Source organism: Ursus americanus, chromosome 14 (assembly GCF_024610735.1).
Source record: "Ursus americanus isolate L20-20 chromosome 14, mUrsAme1.1.p, whole genome shotgun sequence".
In the NCBI taxonomy this organism is placed as follows: Eukaryota; Metazoa; Chordata; class Mammalia; order Carnivora; family Ursidae; genus Ursus; species Ursus americanus.
This window is the reverse complement of record NC_142140.1, coordinates 63,415,702-63,438,131: the sequence shown is the minus strand read 5'-3', so window position 1 is coordinate 63,438,131 and position 22,430 is coordinate 63,415,702. Positions and strand designations below refer to the sequence as shown.

Here is a 22,430-nt window from a genome sequence, read left to right as displayed (position 1 = left end):
AGGTAGAAAATCAAAGGGCGTTAATGGCAGGAATAAAAAATATAAAACAGAGCCTAGGAGTAAACTTAGTAAAACATGTGCGGTAGGACCTGTATTCATATATCCAGCACCTGCTGAGCTGGGCACTGGGATTTCAAAGATGTGTAAGACAAACACGGTCCTTGCTTCGTGAACATAGAAAACACAAAAGTACCCGAGAGGTAGAGAGGAAAACCTCATCTCTCCTAAATAATAATAATAATAGCCTGCATATTAATATTACTTCAGAATGCCGCCTCTTGTTTATTTGTGGGGGAGGCATAGCAGAACAAAATTATTTGAAGTTTACCAGAGAAAATAAACTTCAGAGACTACTTTTTTTTTTTTTTTTTTTTTTTTAAAGAACAGTGCTGGATGCTCTGGTTAGTCCTATTTCAAAACTACTGCAGGGGCGCCTGGGAGGCTCAGTCATTAAGCGTCTGCCTTCAGCTCAGGGCGTGATCCCAGGGTCCTGGGATCGAGCCCCGCATTGGGCTCCCTGCTCTGCTGGGAGCCTGCTTCTTCCTCTCTCACTCCCCCTGCTTGTGTTCCCTCTCTCGCTGGCCGTCTCTCTCTCTCTCTCTGGCAAATAAATAAATAAAAATTTTAAACAAAACAAACTACTGCAATATGGTTCTGGCCTTACATAAGTTGTGTGTATAAGAAGTAAATATAATATTTCAGATCACAGGGTAATGAGCGTCTTTGCCAACCGCTGATACTAGGATGTGGGCTGAATCATTTGGGGACAAAATGAGATTATGTTTTTACCCCAAACTATTAATTTTTTTTTCCAGATGGATTAAAGATTTCGTTGTAAAAAGTGAGACCATCAAAGTTCTGGAAAAAAATACAGATGGATTTAATAATAGATCTTATAAAAAAGAGAGCACAGATGGATATAATCTTGGTGCAGGAAAGGCCTTTTTAAGCACGAACAGCAGGCAGAAGACCCTTAAGAGAAAATTTGGTCTATCTGAGTACCTACAGTTCAGAACTTCTAGATGGTAAAACACACAAGGGGACTATTTTTCATGTAACAATGGATAGTGGTTAAGGAGCTTCATATATAAAATATGTTTATAAACCAGTAAGTGGGTTGTTTCTAGAGTCATCACATCTTGTAGCTAGAAAGGCTCTAATACAGTTCCTACATTGTACAAATGGTGGCGTGAGGGCCCGAAGAAGATCGCTTCCTTACTCAAAGCCGTATGTACGACTGGTTGGTCATTTGGCTCCCTTTGCCCAAACCCTCTGTAGTTGAGATTGGAGGTATCTGGGCGCAGAGAATTAAGGTAATGCAATCAGTAAACCTGAAAAATTAAAGTTGTGGCCAGTTCGTGGTACAATTCTGAGTATACTTTCAAGGACGGGTCAGAGTATATTAGAAAAATTAGACTTTGAAGCCTTAGATAAAATAAGCTTAGAGGATTATTAGGCAGCCATGTATATCATAATAGCTTCGGGTTTCTGGTGCTTTTCTTCTGTTTTCTGGGTTTTGGGTGTTTTGTTTTTTTTTTATCTGGGGCTTTTTTTTTTTTTAATGAAAAATCTAATTAGATAATTTTCTTTTAATCCAAATTGAGATCTCCTCAATTGGTAAGATAGGTTCACTTTCATCAGATCTTAGGGAGCCTTCAATATTTGAACAGAAAGGCCATAACTTAGGTATCCCTGTGCCTAGCAGCTTACCTGAATTTCAAGATTAGTCCTTGAGTAGAAATAAAAAAACAGCCTTTGAAATGTGCCAGCCTTGTTTTTAAACATAAAGCATATAAAGCGGTGGCATTTGTCCCAGTTTGTAACAAAAGTCACAGTGTTCATTTTCTGTACAAATTGCGTACTGGCTCCGTGTCGACACTGCACACGATTATGTGGATTAAAAAGAATCTGACAAACACACATGCACAGTAAACACTTGCGCGAGGTCCTGCTCTCTGCCTCGGGCAGCCTGGGATGTGAGGCCAGCAGTCCTTGGGAGGAGGTTTGACGAGGTGTGTACAAGGTTCTGTGTCGTAGCACGGGGGAAGGAACATTTATCAGCTGGGGGGCGGGTGTGTGTGCTGAGAAAACCTTGTCTGGACTTGAAGTTGAGCATCAGTGGGCACCCCAGAGTCCTTTCAGCATCTTCAGATTAAATCATCTTCACTGTTTGAGGAGTCCTGTTTCCAGTGTTCGCTGGATTTCTGGGGCCGAGGAATTGTTTTCATGAACTTTTTTGTAGTAAATGTCACTTCTCTGGTGGAACCCCCAAACTACAAGAAAAAACAGCATTGTGAACCTTATCTTGGGTCTTGCATCTTCCCCCCTCCCCCCAAAAAAAGTTTGGGTTAATTTAATACCATTTAAAAAAAATAATTTTCTAACTTCAGCTGGTAAGGTTTTTTTCCCTACTGACACTCTTTTTACTTTCTACCAAGTCTTGTTCCAACTCCATTTAATTTTGTCGGTTGTAATTTGGGAACGTGTGTGCTCTGCTTTCTTTAAGGTGGCCTGTGCTACTGTCTCTTTCAGGGGTGAATCGGGTGCTGGGAAGACAGAAAATACTAAGAAGGTCATTCAGTACCTTGCTCATGTTGCTTCTTCGCATAAAGGACGGAAGGACCATAATATTCCTGTAAGTTTTCCTTCTGTTGTTTGTATACGTCTCAGGCTTATTCTTTGGTAATTTCAGAAGCAAGCATCAGGAAGCACAGCATACTGCTGGAACTGACAGCTCCCTTGTCTGCTCCCACCCCACCCCCACCCAGAAGCTTCCTCCGCTCTGGAGGGAGCAAGGTGACCAGGAAATTTCCATGAGCTAGGTATTTGCACAGGCCAACTGGAATTGACGGTTATAGCTTGAAGCCTAATTCCTTGAGAAGCTTTGGGAAGAACTGTTCACGATCGATGAGCAGTGCTGGTGAAGATTTCTTATTTCCACCAAAGGAAGATCCTCAAGTATCGTTAGCAGTTCTTCCTGAAAGTGGACCGCAGCCTGTTTCTACTGCCCACCGCAGTTTGAGGCAGGGGTAGAAATTTGGGGACAGTTGATGATAGAAGAGGGGTAAGAACAGGAGAGTCCGCTATCCTTAAACTTATAGATCTGCAGAAGTGGCAGGTGACCCAGCCACACCTGCTTTCATGGTTCTGAGCTGCACGTTGACCTGGTGCTTTGGATGTGGCTCCCTGCTCAGGGAAAGAGCCCGACTCGCTAACGTTTGCGTTTATCTGTTTGTAACAAACAGCAGGAATCACCTAAACCAGTGAAACATCAGGCAAGTGCTTTTCTCTATGCTTCTTAGTCCTGAATGCTCGCACTAATTTCTGTCTCTAGATCGAGTCTCTGTTAGAAGCAAATACGGTTGGTTCTGAGTGACCTCCCCTGTGAAAACTTAATTTTGGAAATTTGTCGCTTAGAGACGTATTCTTTTGCCAGCAGCATGCCCTCTTGCTTTAAATTTGTTTTCTAGATGAGTTTTAATATTTATTTACCCTTTTATCATGACATTGAATCACATGTTTATGAAGCCTGAACCCTCAGGGTCTCGAATGTCGAAGACCAGGTGGAATTGTTTTGATTCTTCTTAAATGCACAGAAGGCCGGTGTTGGGCCAGACGTTACATTTTGAGTCTGGGGCTGCAACTCGAAAAGTTGTACCTTTTGGGGAACACATTTCTAGTCTATTAACGTTTTATGGCCCCTGTGTGTTTTAGCCTTAAAAGTTTTAATGATTTAATATATAAAGTTACATTTTCTTTATCCAGGGCAGGTAGTGGAGGACTATTCGTCTTCCTGCTTAGAGAACACCCCTCCTTCTGGCTCCCCAGAGCACAGCAACGGACAGACCACCAGCCAGAGCATTTCCTGCCACCCAGGAGGAGAAGGAGGGCAGCGCCAAGCCAGATGCCTCAGACAGAAAGGGACGTCTGTCCTGTGCTTAAACCTTTCCCCGGCACTGGAATGGTTTCGAGGGAATAGAAAGCAGGGAAGGATAATATTATAGAAATGATTTATTAATATAAAGAAATGATCATAAGTATCTACAGGAATAGTAGTCTTGGATAGCAGGATTTTCAGATATCTTTATTAAAATTCTTTAGTTGTCGGACAGCAAAGCTGTCCTCTACCTGTGAGGGCCTCTGATGTTCTTTTGCTCCTTTAGCTGTAGAGCAGATCACTCATCGAAATTGGAAGGATTAATGAAATAATTGTTATCCTAGAGGATACTTAAAGGCTTTTTTGCCAACTTCAGAAGGAACCTCTAGACCCGAAATTAGCTTTTCTTTGTGCCCTAGAGGTACACGCCAAAATGACCTGTGATACCACTGTGAAATAATCGACGGACAGATTCGGGTTTTCCAAATCCACGGTGTGGAATGACGTACATGGTGATCGCTAACATTTTGTTTCGATGTCATTTTAAACCACAGTGCGGATCCCCGTTGTGTGTGAGTCGCATGCCGACCCTGAGGTTTCACTTTGGGTCGCAGGAGTCCCTGGGGAGCTGGGTTTCCTGCAGCTTCTCTGCCGTGCTTCCCTGCGTCGTCGGTGTGCATGTCTTGCTGCATGAACTCACAGCGCAGAATCCTCGGTGCTGCTCTTCCCCACGTTTATTTTCGCAGTCGTCTAGTCTAGCGCTGGCTGTGCGTCTGTTTCTAGAAACCTGAGAAGACCAACTGTTCTCAACTTTGCGTCCCCAGCCCGCTTGAGGAATAGGAGGTACTCCTGAGTGGTAGTGACCCCGGAGGGGGTGGCGTCAAGAAATTCCGTCTCTGCCCACGCTCCCTTCCTGTCCCCGGGGACTCCTTCACCCCATTCTGAGAATGACTGCCGTAAAGCAGCCGTCATGTCGCGAGTCTGTACTTGGCGAGGTGTTTCCTTTGGTTTGATATCCCTGGGTTGTGAATTTACACTGAACTTTATGGGCAAAACTCATTCAGGGTCCCAGGAGCCATTTGGATATGTTTCTGCTGTTTTGTCACTAGACAGTAGCATGAATCGTCAGGACAAAGGGGAAGACATTTCCGGGCTCCTTTGTCTCTTTGCTCAGTCTTCTTTTTTTTTTAACCGCTTTATTGAGATTTAATTCACATGCCATCAAATTCACACATTCCTACAGTTCAGCGTTGTTGTTTTCAGTATACTGAGTTGCGTAGTCATCCCTGCAGTAAACTTGAGGAACTGATTCTCATCACCCCAAAAAGAAACCCATTAGGCATCCCCTTGCATGTCCCTCCAGCCCCCGGAAACCATTCACCTACTTTCTGTCTTTATGAATCTGCCCACTGTGCATATTTTATATGAACGGAACCCTGGAGTGTGTGGCTCTCTAGGCTGTTCTTCCCCCTCAGCATGATGTTTGCACGGTTTGTCTGTGTGGTAGTGTGTATAAATACTCCATTCCTTTCCCTGGCCGAATGGTACCCCGTTCTATTAAATCTATTAATTCGGCCACGTTTCGTTTATGCGTCCAACAGCTGATAGGCCTTTGCATTGTTTCCATTTGGGGGCCACTTTGAATAATGGCTCAGTGAACATTTGTGTACAGTGTTTGTGTGGACCTGTGTTTCCCGCTCTCCTGGCCGTGCGCCTGGGAGTGGCATTGCTGGGTCGTGGGAGTGTTCTGTTTCACATTTTGAGGGATCGCCCCACCCCACTGATCTTCAGAGCGACGGTGCAGTTCAGCACGCGCCCCCCCCCCCCAAATTTACGAGGATGCCAGTTTCCCCATCTCGTCACCATGTTTGGCCTCCTCGTTCTATTTGAGCCATCCCCGCAGGCCTTTGTGCTTGCTTTTGAAACTTAATCCTCATTATGGAAATACAAATATAAATCAGTTTTCAAAATGAAGGTCACAGTATTTAAGCAGTAAATGGTAAGCGTTTACCTGTGAATGTGTGGCGTACTTCTAACAGAATTAAGTCTTGCTTGGCTTTGTCCCCCAGGCAGCTGGAAGTGGTTTCAGTGACATGCTCCCTCACCGTAGATTGCTGTCACAGACCCTCAAAGTCTGGCACGGAGTCCAGGGCCACTCCAGAGCCTGAACCCAAGCCAAGTTCAGAGCAGATCTGAAAACAGCTGATTTCTGTAACTTGACCATCCCCTAAGAATGACTCTCCTTCAGGCCAGCCCACCTGCCCTGCCCACTTTGGACTCCTCCACATCTGGATGGCAGTTTCGGGATGACTTCCCGTCTACTACACTGCCTTGAACTAAGACAGGCTGTGACAGATGGCAAGTAGCAAGCACAGAAATGAGAGCCTGCCAGTGGAGATTAAGTCTGGTTCTCAGTACTGTTGCTGAGTGACTGCCACCGATTTTCAACCGTCTTGTGGGTGGTGGGGACACCTGCAGCTCTACCCAGCCAGGCCTGCAAAGCCCAGCACGATCCCAGCCCACGTCCCATTGCTGGCTGAAATGGAGGTTTACCAATTTCAGACTCCTCTTATATCTATCACATAGCAAGTGTATACTAATATACTATAGAGTAGACGCAAGGGTATAGTTTTCATCATGACTGGTCATCCTTGAAAGCATCATGTAATTCTAAATACTTAAAACTTTAAAAATAATTTCAATAGCTAATGCTAATTTTCCCCCTACATTCCCAAAAGACATTTTTCATTGTCCTGTAGAATAGAAACGGGACATTGCCCATCTGATTCTAGTGGGAAGGTTAGCACTCAGTCCCCTGAGGGTTTATAAATGCCTTCATAATTTCATTGAGCGATGTTAGTGCTGTTCAATCAAGATGTGAAATTGTACGACACCAAAATGGTCAAATTTCATGGTAATTTCTTAATTTAAGTCCCTTTTTGTGTGTTTTCTGAGGTTAGCGTTGTGTCAAGCTTTTTATGATTCATTTTTGAGTTACTGAGATCTTTACTTGGTGTCAGTGATATCACCAGTCCATTAGGAGAAAAGTTAATACCACGACCCTGTTAACATAGTGGCCCAACAGCAGAGGCCTGGGAGGGCCCCAGTCGGCAGGTTATGGTGAAGCAAGGACCCTTCACTCAATTCTTACTGCTGCCTTTGGCTCACATCAGCACCTCCCCAAACACTGCTAGCAGGTTTGGGGACCTCTGATTGTACATTCATTCAGCAAACACTCATGGAGCACCCTTCTGACCTCACACTGACTGAGCTAGGTCTAGGGAATATACCAGTTATTGTAAACCAGCGGAAGAAAGAATAGAATCAGAGACCACATACGTAAGCACACCCACGTACACTTGCACATAGAAGCAAAGAATCCTTGTAGCCACGTCTAGAGAATATTAAAATGGGGTACGTAATACTCGTTTTACCTCCAAGTTAGGAAAACATTTGAAAGGTAAAACATTCAAGTATTTTTATTATGATTGGACAGGATGATCGTGAGCTAACAGTCGATGTTTAGTGTAAAGGTAATGCCCCATTTATGAAAATTCAGTATTTTCCTGACAGGTTCTGCATTCTGATCACACAGACTGAGGTAAGAAGGATTCTAGAGCCCAATTTTTGCAGAGCTAGGACACCAAGGGCCTTGTAAGGTGTTGGTCATGGCCACACTGATGGAGGCAAGTGCTGACCTCCAGGGGAAAGCCCCCCCTGCCCCGTTAGATTACAGAATGATAACTTTTTTTTTTTTTAAGATTTTGGGGGGGGGGCAGAGGGAAAGGGAGAGAAACTTAAGCAGGTTCCCTGCTGAGCAGGGATCCCAGTTCAGGGCTGGATCCCAGGACCCCGGGATCATGACCTGAGCTGAAGTCAGATGCCCTGATAACTACCATTCTTTAATGATGCCTCTCAGTTGTTAAAATTGGTTACCAGGATATCATGTTTAAGAAATCTGGGGAGTGGGGGCATCTGGGTGGCTCAGTTGGTAAAGCAAGCGTCTGTCTTCAGCTCAGGTCATGATCCCGGGGTCCTGGGATCAAGTCCCAAGTTGGTCTCTTTGCTCAGTGGGGAGTCTGCTTCTCCCTCTCCCTCTGCCTGTCACTCCACCTGCTTGTGCTCTCTCTCTGTCAAATAAAATCTTTAAGAAAAAAAAAAGTCTGGGGAGCCTGTAATGTTCAGAAAGATTTACATCAGAAATAATCTGGTGTTTTGAAGTCCATAAACTGGAGGATTCCCTGTACGGGGAGCATATTTTCTAATGCCCAGAAAGGAAGTTTATACCACAGTCGTGGACTAGACTTGAGCCCTGTTGTGACCTAGACAATGCAGATAAACACTAGAGGGTAGTCCTGAGAGGAGCATTTTTCACTGTGTCCTGTGCCCCCAGAGCACTTCCCACCCTTTCCGCTGCATGAAGGAGTCCAACCCAGACTGTGTGAGTGTAGCAAACGTTTGTCGTTCTTTCTGGATCTGCTAATAGAGTGCATCACATAGCAGCTGGCCATCCATTTAAGAATCTCATGGGAGGGGGGCACCTGGGTGGCACAGCGGTTAAGTGTCTGCCTTCGGCTCAGGGCGTGATCCCGGCGTTGTGGGATCGAGCCCCACATCAGGCTCCTCCGCTGGGAGCCTGCTTCTTCCTCTCCCACTCCCCCTGCTTGTGTTCCCTCTCTCGCTGGCTGTCTCTATCTCTGTCGAATAAATAAAATAAAATATTAAAAAAAAAATCTCATGGGAGGGGCCTTGTATCCCTCTTTTGCTTAGAGAATCTCATTTGCTAGTGGTTTGTAATTCTTTCTTCAGGTCTAGAATACTGTGGTATCTCAAAACACAGGGGTAAGATCTGTGTTTGGAAAAAGCAGATTTCTCTAAGCCATACGGTATAATTCTAACGTTATGTTCCGGGAACACAGCGTCACTTTCTCGTGCTTTTTGTGGCCAGAACTGGCATCAGGCTTCTCCTACAGCTTCCTGTCATGTGTCATGATCAAGGCACATATTCTTACGTCTTTTGTTTGTAAAAATCTGTCTTATAGCCAAATTTGCACATGATTAAAGACACGGAGTCAAGCGTAGAGTCTATCACAGACTCTATACTTAGCCTTTTAAATCTGAGCAGAAGTCTCCAGCGCATGCCCGTCTCTGTCCCCTTTGAGAATGGAGGTGAGGACATTGCTCTGTCTGCCTCGTTTTAAGAAATTGGATGAAGCCCTTGGAAAAACGGCATGTCTTCCACCAGTCTCGTGGTTATTGTTTTTTTTAAAGATTTTATTTGAGAGAGTGAGCGGGGCAGGGGTGGGGGGCAGAGGGAGAGGGAGAAGCAGGCTCCCTGCGAAGCCGGAGGCGGGACTCGATCCCAGGACCCTGAGATCATGACCTGAGCTGAAGGCAGACACTGAACTGAGTGAGCCACCCAGGCGCCCCTAGTGGTTATCATTAGAATTGGCTGCCTGAACTTACTGGAAGAAGGCACAGTAGAAATAAATAGAAGTGTAAGTATTAATATGTTCATCGCAGCGTCCTGCTAGATTTCATCTCGTGAAAACCCATTTGCTTTATTTTCAAAATTCTCCGCTTAATTTATGTGCCGTGCGCTCAGAGTTCTCTCCTGTGCCCAATGCAACCTTTCCTTCTCCTTCTGATCACTTTATAAACACTAATTGTTTTCCTTTAGCAGAACCTCCTGGGACCAAGAGTAAAGCCAAGAAGGTTACGGGGTGGCACACAAAACGAAAACACGGAGAGAAAGAGGACGTGTTTTTGTTTTGTATTCTCCCCCGAGGATTGGAGCGAAGACATGAGATTAACGTACATCTGCTTTGTGTGTGTGCGTATGTGTGCGTATGTGTAATGTCTTTTAGGGGGAACTTGAACGGCAGCTTTTGCAAGCAAATCCAATTCTGGAATCATTTGGAAATGCGAAGACTGTGAAAAATGATAATTCATCTCGCTTCGTAAGTTTGAAAGTACCAGAAACTTTTTTCATTTCTCCGATGTCTAGTTAAATGTCTACCATGATGAAGCAGCTACAGTACCTTCCTTCTTGGATTTTAGGGAGAGGCTAATAGTTGTAGTATAGAACAAAACTGCCCGGTAGAAACGTGATGAGTCTCATGTAATTTTTAATTTTAAACTTTCTAGTAGCTGCATCTTAAAAAGGGGAAAAATGTGAAAGTGAATGTAATGATGTATTTATTGGATGTAATTATACGGTACGGGTAGGTGACTCCTCCTTCATCTTTGGGCTGATCTGTAATACTTGTTGCGGGCCCGGTGTGGCGATAAAGCTAGGTGCACGTGGGACTTAGCATGCAGCACTGGGAGTGTCCCTGCTCCACAAACACAGTTGGTATTCAGTGTAGTCACTTGTCCTGTTCATGCTCGCTGTTTCTCTGGGATGCAGACGTCAGAATAATAGGTCAATACTGTGCCTTCTCTGTAAAAATTCTTCTCAGCTGTTCAGCTTTGTTAGTTCCTGGAGAGCTTCCCTCTCTCCATCCATTGGACCATTTATCCCAGAGTGTCTGAGGCTGTCCTCCTTGGTGATGGCCAGATTGGCCTTTCTGCAGGGGCCCTGCGCTCCCCGTCTGGCTACTCACAGTTGACATGTTGGTGGCCAATCTCCTCTAGAACCATATGCAGCAAAATGGGGGCCGCCTGCCGTCCATCTTTCGCCCTGAATTATATAGTCCTCCAGATGCAATAACCATTTCCACAGTGAGACTGGAGAGGGTCTTCGATTTCAGTTATTTCTACTTAAATTGTTGAGAGTTAATTCTGTGTTTTTCCTCCTTCCTGATATTAAAAGTATTTGTAGAAGTCCAGAGACTTCAGTTCTGATGACTCCTTGATGGGTAGTTTTGGGGGAATCTAGTACCATTGGGACGTACGGTTTTACTTTGAGAGTGTGAAGTCATGGTGTTCACGTTGACTTTCTGACAGCACGAAATGGGTGTTTAGTGGGAGCTACCTGAAAATGGGCTCACAGAGGACCAGTGAACCCAAAGGTAGCCAGATAACTCTCTGTTTGAGTCTGCTAGGACTGCCCTAAAGAGCACCCCAGACTGGGGGCCCTAAAGAGTAGAGATTGATTTTCTCTCTCTTGGAGGCTGGAAGTCCTCGACCAAGGTAGCGGCAGGGTTGGTTTCTTCTGTGCCTCTCTCCTTGGCTTGTAGACGGCCACATGGGCCTCCCTCTGTGTCTGCCTGTGTCCTGTTCTCTTCTTGTAAGGACACCAGTCATGTGGGACTAGGGCCCTAGTGACCTCGTTTTAACTTAATTATCTTTCAAAGGCCCTGTCTCCAAATATAGTCATGTTCTGAGGCAGTGGAGCCTAGGACTCACGTAAGAATTTGGGGTGGGACATGACTCAGCCCATGGCACCCTCAGGTAGTTTTAAGCACAAGAGGCTCTCCAAGTTATTCACAAAATAGGGATCTATTTGTTTGGAATATTGTGTATTCCTAGTAAGATGAATTTTGAAGATTGATTTAACCCAAGTTCATTAGGTAATTATTTTAGCTTTTTACATACAGAGTGGAATGACAAATATACCTGTATCAGGAGGAAGCGTGGTTGTGACCTTGGGGTTTATAAAAGATCTGGGGATGGTAAGCTTTGTTTGTAGAGTTTTTATCATCCCCTGGATCATCAGCATTGAGCCTCAGCCACATTTAAATCTTAAATTCTTGCCACTGAAAGCCCTATGTTTAGTGGCTGTATCATGGGATTGAAGACACAGTGAGCTACCAGCTTTGGTATGTAAATCTCCATGAAGATTTACAAGGATTTCTGAGTGGAAAATGTTTTATTTTACCACGTAAATCAAGTTACCAGTCTGTTCTGATTCCCCCTCCCCCAACGCACACTTTAAATTCAGGAGAAACCATTTTGTGACGGTCTCCTCTTAGCCCGGAAAAGATAAATTGCAGCCAGCCAGTCCTTTGGTAAAGAATGTAGTGAGTCTGTTTCTAAGTGGTCAGGATCTACCTGCCAGCGATGTTGTGTTTGGGACAGATGGTCGTATAATTCCGTACTGGTTCCCTGTTGCTATGTAACAGATTGCCCTAAGCCTAGTGACTTGAAACCTGTATCACCTCAGAGTGTCTGCGGGATGGGTGGTTCTGACTTGAGGCCTCTCATGAAGGTGTCACTAGGGTGGTGTTGGCTGGGGCTACAATTCTCAGGAGGCTTGATGAGGCTGGAGGATCTTCTTTCGAGCTGACTTGGGCAGCTTTTGGTGGGAAGCCTTGGTTCCTCACCTCAAAGGCTTCTCTGGAGAGATGCCCACTCATTATCTGGCAGCTGGCGTTCCCCCAGAGCAGGTGATCCAAGAGAGTAAGACAGAAGCCACGTGGTGTTCTTCACGACCTTGGAAGTCCCGTACCAACCCTTTCATGTATTCTACTGGTCACACGGACCAGCCCTGATACACTGTGGGAGGGGGCTGCATAAATGCACAATGACGGAGCACCACACGTTGGGGATTACTGGCGCCATCTTGGAAGTTGGTTACCACACATCGTTAGAGAGATTTCCATACTGACACACGTAGGCTGTGATCTGTAATTTGCACTACTGTAGATCAGTGACTCTCAGTTGGGGGCCCTCAAGGGACGTTTGGTAGTGTCTGGAGGCATTTTTGGTTGTTCGTTCGGGTGACAGGTAGTGGTGTGCCTCCAGCATCTGGTGGGTAGAGGCCGGGACGCTGCTGAACATCCAGCAGTGTACGGGATAGGCTCCACAGCCAAGAATTACCCAGCCCAAGATGTCAGGTATGTCGAGGTTGAGAAACCCCGGTCGAGCTTATTTCTTGAAACTGGAGCCTAAATCAAGGTAATCACCTTCTGAAACGTATTTGTGAAGTAAGTACTATGCACGAGTCTCCTTCAAGCTTATTATTTATGCATCTTATTCCAAAGGTTTATGTAAATAATTCTGGTAGGAACTTGTGTTACGTCGCACTGGCAGGAAGAATTTCTTAGTTTTCTAGCAGGATTGATTCCAGCAAGGATCACCCATCTAATCTCAATCCTCGATAAACCCAGTTTCAGCTGGATGCCATCCCACGACACTTCCCAAAGCGCTTGTGCTTCTGGATTATAATCTTGGCGTATACTCAGTCTAGTCTATTAAAAGCGAATCTTTTTTAAGAGAAGATTTTTCACTAAGGCAATGTTCTCACACATAGCTAGTCGTTCAACGGAGAGGCAAGGGTGTCTTTACATTGTTGGCTTTGGGCTGTAATTCTTAGAAAGTCAACTTTATATCACCGTATAGGATTTTTTAGAGAAATAGCAGTAGCTAGCTTCTAACCCATCCTAAGGCATGAACAGCACAAAGCCACAAGTAGTTGATTTTAGTGGTTCCATAAAAAACGGTGAAGTAATTGGTTGCGCTGGGGGACAGGAGCTCAGTCAGCTGCAGGCGTCCCTTTGGCAGTTCCCTGTGGGTGTGGCCAACGCTTTGCGAGTTCACGGGTAGCCGGTGTGGGCTCATCTTTCAATCACATCTTCTAGAATTTAGATTTTGCTGTTGCCCTTCAGTTAGTTATTGAGCGGCTGTCCTTTGCCAGGCACTGTGGTATTCACATGTTCTTTCCATTTGGATGTCTCAATCGCTCAGATTTCACATGTTCCAACTGGAACCTTTCCTATTCAAAATCTGTTCCTCACGTCTTCTGTCAGGACATGGTCCCAGCAGATCACCCAGTTGGGTACGCATGAAACAAAATAAAACAACAAAAACCCAGAAAAATAAAATAGCTAGAAATCCTTCTGGACTCAGCCTCTCCTCACAGCTCGTGTCCAGACTGGAGCGAATCCTGTCGGCCATGCTTCCAGAACGCATTTCAGATCTGTCCACAGTTCTCCTTCTGCCTCTCCTCAACACCCAACTGGTCTGAAAGCCCATCCGAGGTAACTCCTCTGTCTCCCTCCGCACGGCGTACTCTTGACTTTCCTCACAGCGCTTCCTCCCAGTCTGTGGGTGAGGGCTCCCTTGTCCTGCTGCCAGTTGGGCCTGTCTCCCTGCTCTCCAGATCCTTAGTTCTGGACACCGTGCCTTGCACACGGAAGTACACAGTAGGTGCATATTTATGTTATGGGTGGTTGTCTACACAGCAAGAGTCCTCAGCCTCATGGAGCCTGCCTTCATCTGGGTCTTAACTTCAGTGTACAGTTGAGCTCAGGGGGTGTATTGCGTGTGCCAGGTCCTTTGGGAGCCGAGGGTTTGGCCAGGCCAGGCCCCGGGCCAGGAGCGGCGTCCCACGTCCCGCTGTGATGCTGAGAAGCGCGCTGTGTGTACAGGGGAGCCGCATGGAGTCGTTATGTACAGGACACGGGCTGGCAGTGAAAATATTTGAAACCATAAACTCCACAAGCTTTTAGAATCCATTTGTTTCCATTTCTTTGATCTGATATAGACGAATCATTTCCTGAAGAATATCTTTTCTTTCAAAGATGCTAGCATCTGGCTTGTATTAAAGGGGATTCTTTGAGGAGAGCATTACCATTATGAAAATAATCGTTCACAGTTAGGCCCGTTCTGTTTACGGAGAAGCCAAACGCATTCCAGATGGAGGAGATTTACATCAAATGAATCTCTTGTAATGAAACTTTTAAAACGGGGTCTTCAATTTCTGACTTGTATCAGCAGATACATCTTCTCTCAGAAAGCAGGAAGGTTTGGTAGGAATCACTCTCTGTATTTGTGCAAATCTTTTTTTTTCTTTTTTCCCCCCTCCAAACGGAATTGAGCCACTTTGGCAATCCGCAATGTTAGGTGCCTTGTGGTAGATACTTAGCGTCAGCGGAGCTCAGTAAAGTCTCCAGTGCCCTCCCCACTGTTGGGCTAGCAGAGTCATGTGTCCTCACTGGTATTTATTAGCAAGCAGACACTTAAAAACAGTTTTGAGGGCGGCCTGGGTGGCTCAGTCAGTTGGGCATCTGCCTTCGTCTCAGGTCAGGATCCCAGCGTCCTGGGATCGAGTCCCGCGTCAGGCTCTCTGCTCAGCAGGGAGCCTGCTTCTCCCTCTCCCTCTGCCTGCCACTCTGCCTACTTGTGCTCTCTCTCTGTGTCAGATAAATGTTTAAAAAATAAATAAAAATAAGTTTTGTAAGTGAATTGAATGCAGCCCCTGCTCTGTCCCGTTAGTTCTCTGCCCCTCCCACTGAAGACTTTTGGGGACAGATGTGACCGTGTCAGGGACAGAGAGCGTGGCCTGCACCAGGAAACCAGTGCGGCCATTTCCGCACAGAGCCCGAGGCAGCCTTCCCAACAAACCCCTCGGCCTCCGGACCTTCCTGGAGTCTTAGCGCCTTGTTCACACCAGACTGGGGGTGTCTGTGAACTTCCAGTCCATCCACGTTACCCCAGGAATCCTCACATCTGTTACACTACGTAACGAGACCACTTACTTAACCTGTTTTACTAATGAGCGAAGTTTCTGGTACAGTTTGGAGATGAGCACCATCATCTGGTCTCAGGTTAAATCCTGCGCATCCCAGAATGGGTTTTCCCATTTAGGGCAAAAGCTGCCCCTAGAGTGGAGAATTTTAGTGGCGGGAACTCACACACGTACAGAGCGTGCCCTTGATGCTGCAGGGTTTGAAAGTAGATTCCAGATACGGTGACGATTTTAATAGTCTGACCTGTGCGGAAATCTGATGTGGGGCGGGCAGTGTGACGACGAGTTTCTTCACGTAACATTTGAAGACAGCCTGTTGGCAGAGGAGTATAGAGGGGCCTAAGTGGCCACTTTGGGTCGCCATCAGCCAGAAGGTTCTATTTCTTGAAAATTATGGAGTGGTTTCTCTTGTGGCTGCAAGGTCAAATCTGATTGTGATGTGTCACCAACTCCTGCCACTTGTAGTGGTTTTATTTCCAAGAGCGTAAAGTAAACAAGCCCTTTCATTACCATTCAGAAGCAGACTAATATAAGCTGTAAGGTCACTCAGCTCAAATGGCACTCCTCCTCAGAGCCTTCCTCTGTGTCCCCATAGCACCTGTTGGTCCTTTGGAGGTGCCCTACTACGGCATCCTTCAGGCGTCGAAGGAGCACGACCTCATGAGTCTGCTTCCGTTCAGGGTGGGGGTGGGCATTAGGTCAGCCTCTCTCAAGGCCATGATTGTAGGATTTGTGGAAAGTGGTTACCAGCCATGCAACTCCTGGGCAGAGTGAGGCTTTCGGATCGTGTGAGGTAGGATACTTGCAAGCAGGAAATCGTGTTAGAAATTTCCCCCCAAGAGCCCCATGTGCATTCCCATTTCACCTTGTTTTCCTAGCTCAGTTTGCAGTTTTTGAAATTGGAAAATTGGGTGAGTTCTTCATTAATGCTCATAATACCGAACAAAAAATATAAGTATTGATTTTAGCGAATTCTCCCCTTGTTTTCAATTTCAAAAGTCAGTATTACTGTGGCATAATTTGCATATAATGTTCAAAATTTGTGGTGGCATCCCAGTACTACTCATTTTTTGTACTTAAAGCAAATTTTTATGCAATAAATGTAGGAATGGCATAAGAAGGGGCCCAGTGGGCAAGAGGATGGGGGAGTGGACTGGACACCTAGTAGAGAGTGTAGGACAATGTGTAATCCGTCGGAAATAGAAGGAATGGATGTTTAATTATATTTTTTAATTGGCATTTATCTAAGGAGTCCTAAGGTATCTCCCTTGACTATGCATAAAAATTAGGCTGAATTATATCTTGCATCCGATAAAATTCACCCTGTTTCAGCGTACAGTTAGACGGGGTTAGACAAATGTGTATCGTAGTGAAGCCAGCACTGTGGCCCAGAGAGAGAATATTTCCTTTACTCCAGGAAGCTTCCTTTCGCCTTTGTGCTGTCCTTTCCCTCCTCCTACCCCAGCCCTGGGAACCACTGATCTGTTTTGTCTCTGTGATCTGTTTTCTTTAGAATGTCAGGTAAATGGGGAAAAAAAAAAAAAAGGTCAGGTAAATGGAATCCTATAATACTTAGTGTTTTATGTCTAGTTTCTTTTTATACAACATCGTGCTTTTTTTTGGAATCCATCCACGTTGTTGGGTGTTCACTAGTTTGTTCCTTTTTATTGCTTGGTAATATTCCACTGTGACTATACCACAATCTCTTTATTCACCACTCGATGGACATTTGGGTTGTTTCCATTGGAGGGCCATTACGAATAAAGTGGTTTTGAACATTCACGTGCAAGTCTTGATGGGGACACGTGCTTTTGTTTCTCTTGGGTGACTACCCAGAAGTGAGATTGCTCGCGCATATGGTAACTTACGTTTCACTTATACGAAACTAGCAGACTTTTCCATAGTGGCTGTGCTATTTTGTATTCTTACCAGGGTCGTAGGACAGTTCTAGCTGTTCTGTCTCCTTGCTGGCCTTTCTTCAAAATATTAGCCATTTTAGTGGATATGTACTGGTATCTCTTTATGCTCATTTTATTTTGCATTTCTCTAGTAACTCATGACATCGAGCACCCTTTCATGTACTATTGACCGTTTACATATCTTCTTTAATGAAATAATCTTTTTTTAATATTTTTTATTATATCATGTTAGTCCCCATACCGTACATCCCTAGTTTTTGATGTAAAGTTCCATGATTCATTACTTGCGTATAACACCCAGTGCATAATCTGTTCAGATATTTTACCCAGTGTTTTTCTTGGGTTGTCTTGTTACTGAATTGTAAGAGTCTTTTTTTTGTATGTTCTGGGAATAAGTCTTTTACCTGGTAGGTATTTTGAAATATTCTCTGCTAGTCTGTGTTTACTGTTTTCATTTTCTTTAGTGTCTTTTGAAGAACAGAAGCTTTAGATTCTGATAAAATCCAGTTTATCAGTTTTTGGTTGATAAACTCTAAAGTTTCATGCTCTTTGCATTCTTTCTGAGAAGTCTTTTTTTACTTTAAGGTCATAAAGATTTTCTCCTCTTTTCTTGTAGAAGCTTTACGGTTTTAGCCCATGCTTCTAGGTGTATGATCTCTTTACAGTTAACTTCTTTATATGGTGTGAGGAAGGGTCTAGGTTCTTCTGGTTTCTTTTTATGTATTTTTCTGGCACCATTTTTTGGAAAGATTGGTCCTTCCTCTATTAAATTATCTTGGCACTTTTTGTTGAAGATGAATTGACCGTATACATGTGGTCTGTTTGTGGACTCTGTTCTGATAGATTGCTCTGTATCTCTGTCCTCCCACCAAAACCAACCTGTCTTAATAAACTTACAGCTTTTTGAAATCTAGTAATGTGAATTGTTGAGGCTCTGCTTCTCTTTCTCAACATCATTGTGACTTTTTTAGGTCCTTTCCATTTCCCTGTAAGCCTTGGAATCAGCTCGTCCATTTCCCCCAAGGAAAGCCCTCCAATCCCTTGACCGTCCACGTGATGAATGAGCATAGAGGTCATGGAATAAACCATTTATCGCCATTTGTCAGGTTTCTTTGTTTTGCAAAGGGTTTAATTTGTGAGATAACTTGCTTTTATTTTTGCTTTCTCATTTTTATGATCACTTTACCAGTTTTGGTATTCAGTATTATGATAACTTTATGAAATGAATCATGAAATAATCACTATTTTCTATTTCCTTAGAACAGTTATGTGTAGTCGGGCCATTAAATATTCCTTAGGAATTTGCAAAAATGTTTCATCAGACCAATCCCTCATTTTTGAAGAAGTAATTATATTTCATTTTTATATTTCATTTTTAATGATCTATTCAAGTTTTCTTTTTTCTTGAACGGATTTCTGTTTTCCTAGAAAATTGTATTATTCCGTTTTTCAAGCCTGTCATTATAGGGCCAGATACTGTGTTCCTTTAATACTGTGAAATCCCTTACCTCAGATTATGCAGAAGAGTGTTTTCAAAGTTCTAAACGATGAGGGTCTCATTTTTATTATGTTACAACCCGTGAGGTTAGCCTGTTCTATTGCTGCTTTGGGGTAATTTACAGAGGCTTTTTCCTTCCCTTTCTGTTTGAGGCAATATTTAAGAACCATTTTTGTAACCAACTCACAGATACTTGGCAGGTCACGTTGGTTTATCACTTTATTTGTTCATATCCTCTATGTCCTTACTTTATTTGTAATTTTCTTGTGATTTATTTCCAGGGCAAGTTTATTCGGATCAACTTTGATGTAACTGGCTATATCGTAGGGGCCAACATTGAAACGTGTATCCTTTTTGTAACGGCATAATCCAAACTAAAGAGTGATTTCCTCTCTGGCCAGCCTTGAGGTGACCCTCTGTGATATCACTCCCATCACCCAGATGATCGGACTGAAGCCCAGAGAGATTGTGACTCGGTCAGACGCTTCCAGCTACTGAACGTTACCCCTCCCTAAGTGTTGTGTTGGTGGTGGTGTTTAACACCAGGTCCTGCACTGTTCACGTGGCTGGGGCCGTGGAGACTCCCGCCGAGGTGAGGATCGCCTGCACGTGAACCAGGAAATGTCGATGTGGTAGAAGAACCTTCGGGTGAATACCATGCTATGGAACCACTCTTCAGCTGGGTGTTGGGTTAGCGCCTTTCTACCATCTGCTCCCGGTATTAGTCGGATGGGCGTGTGCCCCCCAAAACAAGCCTTGTGGAAGTACAGAGTTCAGGTCGTTTCAGTTGGTGTTCCGGAGATAAAACTAGAGGAAAAACAAATGTCAACTATATAGAATCGAGGAAATGTCACACGTGTAGAGTGGCCTTTCGGAATAAGTCCAGATAGAATCTGTTTGATTAAAGAGATGATAGAAATGATTCTGAATGGCGGTATGCCAACTAGGAAGGATACAGGCAACAATTCTCTGCTACTTCTGACAAGTATCAGAGATTCAGTGACAGAAATACAACGTTTCTATCCCTCAGGTAAGGGAGAGATCAAAATTTTCCTATTCAGAATTGTGTCTTATGTCTCTGAATGTGCTCAGAGCCGGAAAACACAAGAATCACTTGAGAAGGACAGGGAAGGATCTAGAGTTTCTTCACGTTGGTCTGCTATGGCATTCGTGTGAACGTGTTTTCCACCAAATTTTGGGGTGATCTAACTGAAAATCTAAGCTGTGTGGCACGTACAAAATTAATTCAGCTTGGCGAAGCCCCAGATCCACGGCCCAGGCGCCCAGGCAGGTGTGCCGTGGTCTGGGAGGCAGGAGCGGGCTGGGGGTGAGCTGGTGGCGTGTGGGAAGCCCGGGTGGGGGCTCACAGCCGGCTCTGCAGCAGCAGCAAGAGCAGGCTGGCGGTGGGTCTTGTCAGCGCCATCTCGGGCATTTGGAAAGTTCGCGCAGGACTGCGGGTGTTGAGGGGCCGGCTCCACCTGCGTGAGGCTTTCCACGAGGGGCTCTCGGGAGCATGGGGGAGCCACGCGCATGGGCTGTGCCCCCCCCCCCCGAGCTTTGATTCCTGACTCTGCCACTTACTAGTTGGTGATTTTAATTCCCTTTGTGCCTTGGTTTCCTTATTTGTGAGACTGATAAACTGCTGTAAGGCTTTTCCGGCCTTCAGCAGCTCAGCTTCCTTTTTACAGCTTCTTCGAGTTCCTGGTTTGGTGCTGTGCCCTTTGACTATAACCCTGATTGGGGCAAGTGGGGCAGAGCGGGGCAAGGGCAGCACCCTGATCTTTGAGCTCCCTTCCACCCAAGAGCCTCTGGTTAGTGAGGGACATAAGTGCATAATTTTCCTGTTTCACTTACAAGTTTTAATCATTCAGAATGGTTCATCACAGGAGGGCTAATAGATATCCGAGAGAGAAAATGTTTTACAACTTAAGTTTGTGTAGACACTCAGAGAGGGCCGGCCACCTTTCCAGTTTGATCCTTAACCACCTTTGCTCAGACCTTCTGGAAAAATCTCGTGCTGTTCGTCAAGCAAAAGACGAGCGTACTTTTCATATTTTTTACCAGTTGTTGTCCGGAGCAGGAGAACACCTAAAGTGTAAGTTACGAAGTTTCTTACTATTGTCTACTTATTGGGATATGGTGTTCCAGTATTAAGTTTTTCTGAAACAGAATGTTTTGGGGAAACGGTACAGTCGACCCTTGAACAATATGGGGCCGGAGGCACCACACCCCACACGGTCACAAATCTGCGGATAACTTGTGACTCCCCACAACCTAACTACCGACAGCCGGCTGTGGGCTAGAAGGCTTACCGACAGCCAGTCCGTTAACGTGTATCTTGTACCTTCTGTGTGTTATATGCTGTATTCTTACAATAAAGCAAACTAGAGGAGAGAAATGCTAAGAAAATCCTGAGGACGGGGCGCCTGGGTGGCACAGCGGTTAAGCGTCTGCCTTTGGCTCAGGGCGTGATCCCGGCGTTATGGGATCGAGCCCCACATCAGGCTCCTCCGCTATGAGCCTGCTTCTTCCTCTCCCACTCCCCCTGCTTGTGTTCCCTCTCTCGCTGGCTGTCTCTCTCTCTGTCAAATAAATAAATAAAATCTTTAAAAAAAAAAAAAAAAAGAAAAAGAAAATCCTGAGGAAGAGAGCACGCACTCACAGAACCGGACTCTGCCGGAAAAACCCGTGTGTGGGTGACCATGCGGTTCAGACCTGTCTTGTTCTGGGGTTCACTGTCATTTCGTACACACATCAAAATGGAAATGAAATTGAACCTCCATGCCGTGGGAGAAATACTTGATTTTAAGTGGCAGTTATATGGACCGTGTTACATTATCTTCTGTACGTTTCTTTCTTTTCTTCAAAAAATGTTAGGGGCACCTGGGTGGCTCAGTGGGTGAAGTGTCTAACTGCAGCTCAGGTCATGGTCTCGGGGTCCTGGGATCGAGTCCCACGTCGGGCTCCCTGCTCTTTGGGGAGTCTGCTTCTCCCTCTCTCTCTCTCTGCTTCTCCCCCTCCCTTCGCTCATGTGTGCCCACGTTTTCTCTCTCAAATAAAGATAAATGTAGAAGTTTTAAATTAGAAGACAAATGATGGATTTTTATACAAGTCTGTTTCAACATTTTTAAGGATAAAAAGTAAGAAAAAATAAATTAATAAAATTGTGTTCTGTAAATATTTTTACTCCCAGGTTTACAACTGAGTATGTGTGCTGTGTTTCCACAAGCACTAGAAGAAGCTTGTAGTGAACTTTTATTTATTTTGTCGTGAATCCCGAGGACTGGAAGCTTAGGGACCGGGTGGGGGCAGAGTTCCTGGTCAGAAGTTTGCTGGATCAGAGCTGTTTGAGGGCGAGGGGAGGATGTACAACCTCCTGATTTTTTTCTGAGTCTGGAATGCAGTGCTGCTTCGATGTGACCATGACGTGTGTTATCCAGAGATCCCAAGAGACACGGGCCTCGTACTCCTTCTGTTACCCAGGGCCCGGGCTCTTGCATTGAGCCCAGAAATGAGAGCGAGACATGCAAGGAAAAAAACGAGCCGCACGTAGATAGAGTCACTGTCCTGAGAAACTAAGCGTCCAAGCTGACGGCAGTATGTGGTGCTCGAGAGGAGGGAAACCCCAGGCTTTCAGACTGGCAGTAACTCTGCGCTAGTCACGAATCAAAGAATGAGATGAAAGTGTTACAAGAAGGCGGTAGAAAGAGAGAAGCAGTCAGT

General features: G+C 44.9%; 1 protein-coding gene across 9 annotated transcripts in view; it reads left to right on the top strand.

Moving 5' to 3' along the window:
* The window catches only part of MYH10 (myosin heavy chain 10), a 123,964-nt gene that overhangs the window by 40,840 nt on the left and 60,694 nt on the right, over nucleotides 1–22,430 (top strand). For 5 of the 9 annotated variants that reach the window (XM_087867596.1, XM_045797284.2, XM_087867595.1 and 2 more), the window contains exons 5-9: nucleotides 2,533–2,635; nucleotides 3,246–3,275; nucleotides 9,745–9,837; nucleotides 18,989–19,052; nucleotides 20,704–20,802. In XM_087867596.1, coding sequence (XP_087723722.1) covers nucleotides 2,533–2,635; nucleotides 3,246–3,275; nucleotides 9,745–9,837; nucleotides 18,989–19,052; nucleotides 20,704–20,802 — 389 coding nt within the window. The remainder of the gene's footprint in view (nucleotides 1–2,532; nucleotides 2,636–3,245; nucleotides 3,276–9,744; nucleotides 9,838–18,988; nucleotides 19,053–20,703; nucleotides 20,803–22,430) is intronic. The other 4 variants (XM_045797277.2, XM_045797279.2, XM_087867600.1 and 1 more) reach the window with 2 other exon arrangements.